This window comes from Clarias gariepinus, chromosome 27 (genome assembly GCF_024256425.1).
Source record: "Clarias gariepinus isolate MV-2021 ecotype Netherlands chromosome 27, CGAR_prim_01v2, whole genome shotgun sequence".
Classification (NCBI taxonomy): Eukaryota; Metazoa; Chordata; class Actinopteri; order Siluriformes; family Clariidae; genus Clarias; species Clarias gariepinus.
Window position 1 is genome coordinate 21,851,187 of NC_071126.1, and position 11,284 is coordinate 21,862,470.

The following is an 11,284-nucleotide window of genomic DNA, read 5'->3' on the forward strand; positions in this document are numbered from 1 at the left end:
AAACTCCAGGTTACAAGATCCAGGTCACAAAAGTCTTGTATATATATGTTATAAATGTGTTTTGTGGCCTTATTTGAGGGACTTCTTTTTTTTTTAACTACGCATAAATCCATTCATATCATCATGCATTAATATTTGTAATGGCCTTTTATTGGTCTACCTGCCAGCTCCATCTCCAGATTACAATATATTCAAAACTCTGCGGCTATAATACTCACTCACACCAAACGCTCTGCTCATAAAACCCCAAGTTTGGTTGGTATTAAGCATTGCATAGGTGGGATTATGTCACTGTGATCTGGCAACCCTGACAGCAGCCCAAACTGCTATATTTATCCTACAGTTATTTGGTGCGAAGGCTTTACTCAACAACTAACATGACATGTGCACTTGGTGTGAAAAGACCATAAAGACAGGAGTGACAGTGTAGGAACATGTGACAGTGTGGTAAAAAATTTAACAAATAAACTATGTTTTAAATTACATACTTCTGTACTATTCTAGACCATTACTAAGTGATAACATTAACAATTTTCTTTTATTATGTATATTATGTAATATTCTAGAATGTGCCACACTTCTGGATTTAATAAATATATTTTTAACATACAGTGATGGGTTTATTACTTGAGATGCAGCTCATGACAAGAATCGTGCAAAAAGTAAAAGGTTGAAAAAGAAATGGATCTTATTCCCAAAGCACCTGTGAAGCCACTGACATGCACATGCAGGACTACACTGACCATCGTCCTCTTTGGATAAGTTGACATACAAGTTATTTTCTGTAAAACTCATAAATACAAGTAGCCCATGATTACTAAAGAACCAAATTACATCATATTCATATAAACATTGTTCAAACTTAAAAAAAAAAAAAATGATGTAAAATGATGACATGAGACACTGTGGCATCCAAACTTGGCATTGATGTGATTTGAGGGTTACAGCGGTTCTCTTAATGTTTTTTTGGAAAAAGTTAATGAATATTTACAGGGAATGACCCTGGGTATTAAAATCTCCACATGTTTCCGAACATTGTACAGTTTGTTAAATTTGGATCATATTACACTTTAGTGTCCTGTATTAAATCATCATCACATGCACCAATCCCAGCTAGCTAGCTGGCTAACATACAGCTAACTATATCACAAGCTAAAATGTACATATCTTTTTTCTAAATAAAACTGATGTTAGCTTAAAAGGAGCTAACATCCATGTGCTTCACTGAATTAGCAGATATGAACAGGCTAACAGGGGTATTCGCTTCATGCTTTCTAACATGTGTCAGAAGCTGTTAGCAATGTTTTTGAGCATGTTTCATTCAGGTAGTGATGAATACTTCACCACAACAGTCTTTTCCACACGGAAAAAACCTATATAAACATATATGTTTTAATATAGGTTTTGATATAGGTTTTTAATATATGTGCCGTTTTCCTATATTATATGTACATATATGTGTACATATATGTGTTCATATATACGTGCATATATGTACCTATATAGGTACATATATGCACGTATATATGTATGCATATATGTACACATATATGTACGCATTACTGAAATCTAGGTAAACATATAGGTGCATATATGCACACATATATACATGCATACATGTACCTATGTGTATATATTCACCTATATGTTTTACCTATATATTAGTAAAATTAGTAAAATCCATAGCTGCTAGACAACATAAATAAAAGCCCAAAATGTAGAAATTTAATTTATTTATTTTCTTAAGAACAATCAAATAGTTAAAGAACAAAAAATATAGTACAAGAACAAAAATAAGACAAAAAACTCAACAGGAAGAAAAAAATATATTTTGAGGACCTTCTCAGCTCCGTGAGCTTTAAATTGATAGATGTGCCTGTCTGCCCTCGGGTGACTGCCGGAATACCCCAGAAATGTGACTTTAGAAGAGGAAAAGTAGGATTAAGAAGTGAGCAAGCGATGAATTAGTATATAGGTTCCAAGCAGATACAGTAACAATAATGGGTGCCCTACCTTATGCAGTCTCCAATGCCTAATAAACGCGACCAGCTGCTCCCCATCCCCTTTGGTTGGCTTTCCACCTTAAAGTAATATTTCAAAATTATTATTAAAGGGGGTAAAATGAAGGTGGAGAAAGCAAGAGTTTTTTTATATACACATCACGTTTTCTTGAGGTCCAAGAAAATACAAAAATGGCAAGTAAAAAAGCGATGGCCCGCACACAAACATAATTTATTCCACAGAATATGACTGACTTGTTTTTTTTTTTTCTTTTCAAGGACAGAAGAGATTAGGAACATGTTTTGTACCATTCAGGTTGCAGCAAAGTCTCCGAGTCGAAGGTGCCCAGCAGCAGATTCCGCACCATGGCAGTAGCAGAGGTGGCAAGGCGGGCTGCTCTCCACGCTTCTGCCTGGCAAAACACCCCAGAGCCCTTTCAATCTGAAAAATAATTTCACATCACAATATTAATTTATTGGCAACTTTTAGAAACTTTTTCATGTTTTATACTGATTCTTGCTTCCCAATAGTTAATAGGATTTTATGCATAAATGCAGATTAATGATAAAGATATGAAACAGTGTTATAAGCTAACCAAAACGGAGCCAAATACATATTAGCTGTAAGGGACTGCCCCTAGGGGGCACTGTGGCTATGTTTGTTTTTTGTGTGTAGTTTTGTTAGAAGACCCAGTTTCCCAGAAGGCACCTCGGTCAGGTGTTGACGAAGTTCACCTGAACCGAGGTGGCTCATTAGGGACATTATAAAAAGCTGTTAGTTCTGGGAAACTGGGTTGAGCATTAATAATGTCTAGTGGGCTTTTGTTTTATTTTGTTTGAATTCAGTTTTTGGGTTGAACTGGCTCTGAGGGCATGTTTATGTTAAATGTGATTAAGTGTATTTTTGGTTTTGCTGTCGTTTGTGAGTGTTAATTATGTGACTGGTGTCCTTTTGTTTTCAGTCAGTCCTAGTTATTTCGTCTGTATGTATTTAGTGTCTTTACCCGGTTTCTTTGGAAGTTTTCCCTGTGTTTAATCTAAGCTCTAAAGCCTGGGTCTGCTCTACGAGTCCGCGGGTGTGTGTGGAGGTGTGTGTATAGCTCTTCGAGGTAGGTAGGATGTGCAGGAGTGTGTGTGTGTGTGTGCGCCGCTCGTAGGAGCGCGGGTTGTGTGCGCCGCTCGTAGGAGCGCGGGGTGTGTGCGCCGCTCGTAGGAGCGCGGGGTGTGTGCGCCGCTCGTAGGAGCGCGGGGTGTGTGCGCCGCTCGTAGGAGCGCGGGGTGTGTGCGCCGCTCGTAGGAGCGCGGGTTGTGTTGTGTGGCGCTCTTAGTAGCAGACGAGGTTTTATTCCACCGGCAAGGGCCTGGGTTACGTGTATATAAGATGTGTTTTTTTTAAGCCTTTATCACAGCCCTATTAGGGTAAAATGTCTAGCCTAGAGCGAGTGTGTGTATGTCTCGGGTATTAGAGCCTGTGTGTATTCGAGCCTGTCTCACAACACGGAGCGAGTGTGTGTATGTCTCGGGTATTAGAGCCTGACTGTGAGAGTCTCTGTCCCCACTCTGGGCTAATGTGGAGTGTTAAAGGTTTCTCGTATCCCTATGTGATTTGTTTTATGGAATCCTCAAGTGAGTTTGAGTTATTGAGTCTGTGTATGTTTTCTAAATACCTCAGTGTGATGTTTTCCAGAGCCAGTGTTTTGTTTGTTTAGTTTTCATGTGATTAGTTTGTTTGTCAATAAAAACTCTTTATTTTGAAAAGAACCCTCTGCATTTATGCCTGCCCTTTGTAAGCCCACGGCGTACCAACAGCCCGATACACCCGAATCGTGACATTAGCAACCATAATCTAAAGCTATCCAAAACAAGGTGAAATACATTAGAACATTTATAAACATCTGTAAACTCCATAAGGCATTAGCTTAGCCACCGGGAAATATCATGTTTGTGCTACAGACAGCATGTTAGCATGATTTACCTAAACTATGTAAATGCATTGAAAGCCAATGTGTCACACAAGCTGACAAGAGCTAGCTGAAGTGAGGGAAATATTTACTAATATTAGTTTAATATTATCAGAATAAGAGTTATATAAGACTTAATAACTTACCCAGTGTGTCCTCCTGGATTCTCTCTTCAAAATGCTCCCGTTCGTCGTCAGGGCCACACAGTCTTCTTCTGAGGTAAATGTAAACTCCTCCCACTTTCCAGAACATTCTGAAGAGTTTCCTTGGATGTGTAGTAGCGCGTGTCATCTTCCAAACGTGCAGAAAACTGAATCTGTGTGTAAACTCAAGCCTGTCTTTGTGTGTGTGTGTTTCATGCCGGTGTCCGGGGGCGTGGCCTAGTATGTAAATTAGCCGGACTGATTTCCGTGTGATTGGCGTGTGGGCGTGTCCTGCCTCGGGTCATTAGCAGATAATGAAGTGCGACAGAAATTCTAAAATGTGTATAACTATAGTTAAATTCCATAACATGCCAATTACATGTGATACCAATTTCACGTGTTTGCACATAAGTTTTTTGCTTTTTTTTTGTTAGTTCTTAGTTATTGCCTTGATAATAGAAAATATGAGCGCATCATGTATGACAGTTGCCAAAGTGAGATATGAGCTAAAATGACCAGATCCTGCCATGAGCTGTATAGGAGACATATCTTGTATGTACATATAGGGCTTATATGTGGATATAAAGAAGCAATACAGGAGACCTATATGGCCTGTATATGCACATATATGCACCTCAATTTTGCCTATATGCAGCATATATATTATCATAAATATGCATATATACTGCATAAAGGCTTCATATATCCTCATATAGGTGAGGATAAATGCGCATATATACTGCATATAGGTTTCATATATGCACATATATCCTCATATAGGTTCTTTCCATGTGGGTTATTATGTTCCTGTGAGATAACTTGGCTGCTATCCTCTACAACTGTACAAGTTATTAATGAAGAAATGTTTATTTTGTAATTCAGACATCCCTTTGTATCAATTAATGGAGATTTAAAAAAAAAAATGTCAAATACTTGTTTCTGGATGATGCAGTAAAGTATATAAATGACTTTTTTCACATGAAGTGCACATTATCAACTCATTAAAGTTGAATTATTATTTTTAATATGCTTAAGACACAAAATCATACTGCTGCTTAATAAAAAAAAAAGGCTTAAAAGGTTTTATTAAAAAATAAAAAAGATAAATAAATCACAGGTATTCTGCAGGTTCACACTGAAGTCTTGTATTTTTAAGTCTATTGTAAACACCAGATTATCAAATCATATATAGAGAACACACATCCACCCAATTAAAGTGATATGATTTAGTTAAATCTAACAGACTATCAGTATTTCTTCCATTTTATAAAAATTTGTATTTTAATTTGTAAACAATCAGCATCGTTGGAAAAATAATAAAGACAAGAACTCCAACTCTAGAAACAGAGAGCCAGAACAGCACACGCATCTGATCAGTAGAGCTGTAACCTGTATGGAAAACATGTTTTTAATTAAATATCAAAAGCTAAAACACTTAAAAATTATTAACCTTTTATTAAATTATTACCACAATTTATTTATAAAGGTTTTACCAGTGGGAAATCCTGACATAGAAGAGATAAGAAGCTTATTTGACTAAAACTCTCACCAGTAGGTGTGGTGTCATGTGTTCCAGGTGTAGAACAGGGTTTCATCTCTTTACCTTTAGAATTAAAAAGATTTATTCACAGAATAATGATTATTTAATAGAAAATTCTGTTATACAATGTGCTGTGGTGGACAGGAACAAAGTAAATGTAAATCCCCTACTGTACTTAAGTAATGATTAAAGTATCTCTACTTCACAGGAGTAATTCCTTTTATTTTAACTTCAGTCCATTTAAAATATTATAATTTATACTCCACTAACATGTCGTTCCTTCTTACTGATGGGTAAAGTTAAAACACAGGAAGCTCGCCAATAAGGGTTTACAGTGGAACCTCGGATTGCAAGTAACACGGTTTGCGAGTATCATGTATCACACATGCGCTTCTTGTTTTGATGCCAAGCGTCACGTGATCACAACAGAGCCAACGGTTTTTCTTGCCTTCACACACACACACACACACACACACACACACACACACACGGGAATCAAACCTAGACCCTGGAGGTGCAGGGCGACAGTGCTAACCACTACACCACCGTGCCACCCTTTCTATATTTCTATATTTGTACATTTATATTCTTATTTACATTCTTATTTGAAAATATTTTATTTTTTGGTCATCAGTGTTCACATAAGCATATCACTGCATAAAATACTGTGTATGTGACAAATAAAATGCTTAAAATGTTTAAAACAGTTAGCAGGTGGAGTGGAGTTCTACTTTAACCAACTGAGATTCAGCTTCCACTGGCTGTGATCATAACCTCTGCTAAACTATCAAACACTCCAGTGTCTCAGTCCATCTATTACACACCAAACACATGAAACACTGATTTATATTCATCAAAGAGAACAAGAGAATAATCAATCAAAATAATAATATACAATTAGAGCCATAATTATTTACAATAAACTTTTAATAAGTGAAAAAAATAAAAGCGAGTACTTGTACTTAAGCATTTAAGGATTTGTGTACATCGTCCACCCCTGAGGAAATTAAAGACAATTTATTAAAATCCTGTTATTACCTTTTTCATCTCTGCTGTTTGAACCCTGGTGTGTAACAGAGTGTGTGTTCTTGTTAAGTGTTCCAGGTGTAGGACAGGGTTTCATCTCTTCACCTTTACAAATAAATTGGAAAAGCAGCAAATAAACAGAAATGATACTAAATATGAATAATGTGAAATATTCAACATTTAATGCACATGTACACATAATTCTGGTTAAAGTGTTGATCTGGAATTAGCAGGTTATCAGAGTAAAACTGTTTACCTTCAAACTGCAGACGTGTTCCAGATGTGAACTTTGGTGTAGTTCCGTCAAGATTTACACAGAGATAGTCTCCTCTGTCACTTTTATTTGTTCCATTAATGTTGAGATCAAATTTACTGCCATTTACAGAAACACTGAAGCGTCTATCATTAAATTCCTCTGCAAATGTGTAGCCCTGAGGGTTATTGTATGTTCTCGCCATAAACTGAGGCATTTCTCCGAATCTCTGTCTGTACCAAAATACATTATCTTTATTCCCACTAACGTTACACTCCATTGTTACATTTTCTCCCAGCTTTACTGTTTTTACGTGAGGCTCCTTGATGTCAGAAGTGTTTCCTGTAATAAAGTGTTTCATATTCAATGTTTAATGATGTCAGTAAATATAGAAATGTGGAAAATTACTATTTTAGATTAAAGTTTAAAATGTTCCTCACCAGTTGTGCAGAGACAAAGCAGAGAGTAAAGAGCCACAAAGAGTGTGATCATCGTTCCTGTTTAGACAAAGTGATAGTGAGGTAATGAACTTGTGTGTTCAGTAGAAAACCAGGTCCAGACTCACACCTGATTGGATGTTTTGAAGCTGTGGACTGATTTGATTGGTCCATTAGCTGTAATGAGATGTGAAGCTCACAGTGAATTCTTGTCTATTCTGATGCTGTGATGAGTCACATGACTTTACAGATATGATCTACTGGAGCTCTATCAGTCCTGTGTGCTGGAACCTCTCTGATAGAAGAAGTTTAATGAAGTGCTTTTAGGTCAGCAGATCTAACAACCCCAAAGAGGAATAATGTGGAATCCTGCTGTGGGGGAGGGGTGCTGTACAGTTTCAGTACGGACCTTTCACTAATCATTTGTCTAAGTTAGAAATATTAAATAAAGGGTTTTACAGTAAATTTCAGACCGTGTTTGAGGTTGTGGATCTTTACTGATAAATAAAAACAGACTTTCTCATGCTGGGCTAAAATCTTCTTACACCTCGTTTACTTGTATTCCTGATGACATGCTGCTTGAGTGCTGGAACTAAATTAAAAACAAATATATAAATATATAATTAAAAGGATGAGCTTCCCACCATGTTGCGTACACATACGTGATGTATGGAATTGACCCTGTAAGTGATCCATGGCTCCGGATTAAATCCTCTGTGTGAAAACAAATCTGTGGTTATAAGCTCCGCCCCCAAAAAAGGCTAGAAGTAGTCATGAGAGTGGACTCGAGTCTTCAGGCCCAGTGTGCAAACGCTCTTAACACATGTGTAGAAGTGTTACTGACTGCAGCAGCGCTCTCTCACATCATGCAGTTGTTTCAGATGAACAGAAATAACATTGTGGTTTCTGAGTTTCTGAGACTGAGTGTTTAATCAGCAGCTCACACTGACTTATTCTGGGTCACTTCAACAGTCTGAATGTCTTTATGTTAGAATCTCAGACTAAAACACAAAAGAGCTGGAGTTCATTAATGAAAATGTCTCTAAAAATATCATGTAGAATGTTGAGAGACTATTTATTCAAACTGTACTAGAGACTGTGCTCTATCTGTGTGAGGCCTGTTATCCACCATAAAGAACACAACAACAGAGAAATAATGGGCATTAAAGTATAATCTCACACCTTTTAATAAATATATATTTTTTTGATTAACCTGTATAAAACAGATTCAGAAGTATTTATATAAAGCATTTAGACAAAGTGCTGCTGCAGTCTATGAGTCCGACAGTTTCAGCTCCTTTGATGTGGTAAAAACCTTAATGTCCTCACACTGCTGTTTGGTTTAAGACGTGTGTCCTCTAGTTTCCATCTCACACCAGAGAGTGTGTGCCAGTGTTAATGGAAACAGCACTGTGGTTTAAAGTGAGAGATATAAACTAAAGAGTTTGATTCTTTCTTTATCAGGGCTGTAAGAGATGTTAGACTGTTATAAATCCAGTGATTAGAACATTTCTGGTTAAAGCTTCAGTTACTGAAGTGTGTTTAAACTGAAAGTCCTGTCCTGAACCTACACCTGTGACAGCTGAGATGTGTTGACTAAGAAACACTGTCTTACTTCCCATAATGCATCCTGGTCCCGTCTCTTGTACAGATTATTGACTTGCATGCACTCAGCAACCACAATGTAAAAAATATAATTTATCAGAGACCTTCTATTGCTCCATGGTCCAGTGTGGAGTCTCACATGTCTATTGTAGATATTCGCAGTTATTCACAATGATAATTTGACTATTGTACAAAAACACGGACACAAATTTAATTCATTTGAAATTCTTTATAGTAACATAAGTGTATTTAACTATATTAAGTCAGCTCAGTCGATCCCGCTAATTGTCATTTACAGACCTCCAGGGCCGTACTCTGAATTTCTTAGTGAATTTCCAGATTTCCTTTCAAATCTAGTCGTTTCTGTAGACAAAGTGTTAATTGCTGGAGATTTTAATATTCATTTTGAAAACTCAGAAGACCCTCTGAGAACTGCATTTATGTCTATACTGGACTCGATAGGAGTAAATCAGTGTGTAGTAGGACCCACTTATAAAGCAGGTCACACTTTAGATTTAATAATATTATTTGGATTAAGTATAAGAAATTTATTCACAATACCACTATCTGAAGTTATCTCAAAGCACTATCTTGTCTCAATTCAAGTGTGTCACAATAATAATGTACACACAGCGCTGCGCTACCGTATGAAACGTACATTCACATCAACTACCAAACAGAGTTTTATCAGTAATCTCCCAGAGTTCCCAACTTCGATTAGATCACCGTCTGACCCCACAGAACTCGATCAGGCGACTGAATATTTAGAGTCGACATTTTGTTATACCTTAGATAATGTAGCTCCAGTCAAAAGAAAAATTATTAGAGATAAGAAACTTGCTCCCTGGTATAACGATCACACGCGCACTTTAAAACAGACCGCTCGGAAATTAGAACGTAAATGGCGTCAAACTAAATTACTAGTATTTCAAATAGCATGGAAGGAGAGCATCCTGAACTATAGAAAAGCTCTTAGTGTAGCTAGATCAACATATCTCTCCACTCTTATAGAAAATAACAAAAATAATCCTAGATTCTTATTTAATGCTGTAGCCAAATTAACCAGAAATAAGACCACTGCAGAAATCTCCACAACAACATCATGCAATAGTGAGGACTTCATGAACTTTTTTTAATAATAAAATTGTAAATATTAGGCATAAAATTGAGGTTTTGAAACCGAACAATGTAATAGATGCAGATGTTAATCTAGTCATGTCAGATCAGAACCTAGAATACTTTACTCCCCTTGAAGAGAATGAACTAATTTTACTCATCTCTTCTTCAAATTCATCAACCTGTATATTAGATCCTGTACCGACACATTTTCTTAAACAGATAGTACCAGCAATAACAGAACCCCTGTTGAGAATAATTAATTCTTCACTCAGCATTGGTTATGTTTCAAAATCTTTTAAATTAGCAGTTATCAAACCAATAATTAAGAAACCTGACCTCGACCCCTGTCAGCTGTCCAGTTACAGGCCAATATCAAACCTCCCCTTTATCTCTAAGATTCTGGAAAAGATAGTAGCGGAGCAGCTATGCTCATATCTTCATAGAAATGGCATACATGAACTGTATCAGTCAAGATTTAGGCCTCATCACAGCACAGAGACAGCACTCGTTAAAGTAGTAAATGACATCCTATTGGCCTCTGATCAGGGTTGTGTAATTATGCTTGTATTACTCGACCTCAGTGCAGCTTTTGACACCGTTGATCACACTATTCTTCTTCACAGATTAGAAAATGTAGTAGGAATTAAGGGTACAGCCCTCTCCTGGCTCAGATCCTATCTGACCCATCGTTATCAGTATGTAGACTTAAATGGTGATTATTCTGCATGTTCTCTAGTGGAGTTTGGCATTCCGCAGGGTTCAGTTTTAGGTCCACTGCTTTTTTCCCTTTACATGCTTCCTCTAGGCAACATAATTCGTAAACATGGTATTAGTTTTCATTGTTATGCTGACGATACACAGTTATACGTTTCAGCAAAACCAGATGAGAAAAAAACAGCTTACTAAAGTTGAGCAATGTGTGCAGGACGTAAGAGATTGGTAGTTAATTAATTTCCTTCTGCTTAATCCTGATAAGACAGAAGTTCTAGTTATAGGACCATAAGCAGCTAGAAGTAAGCTTTCTGATCACACTGTGATTTTAAATGGCCTTTCTGTTCCATCAAGTGCAACAGTAAAAGACCTCGGTGTAATAGATTCAAGCCTTTCATTTGAAGCACATGTAGATAATATTACCAGGATAGCATTTTTTCACCTCAGAAATATTGCCAGGATAAGAAATTTATTGTCGCTCAACGATGC

At 36.9% G+C, this 11,284-nt stretch overlaps 1 gene segment (V, D, J or C); it reads right to left on the minus strand.

The window, feature by feature from the left end:
• Nucleotides 1–5,389: 5,389 nt before the first annotated feature.
• Nucleotides 5,390–7,415, minus strand: LOC128514874 (T cell receptor beta variable 7-9-like; the record flags this gene model as incomplete). The annotated part of the segment is given in 4 exon segments: nt 5,390–5,493; nt 6,683–6,775; nt 6,927–7,265; nt 7,364–7,415. Coding segments are annotated over 4 exon segments (588 nt in total), but the record flags the coding sequence as incomplete, so codon positions are not given.
• Nucleotides 7,416–11,284: the final 3,869 nt, after the last annotated feature.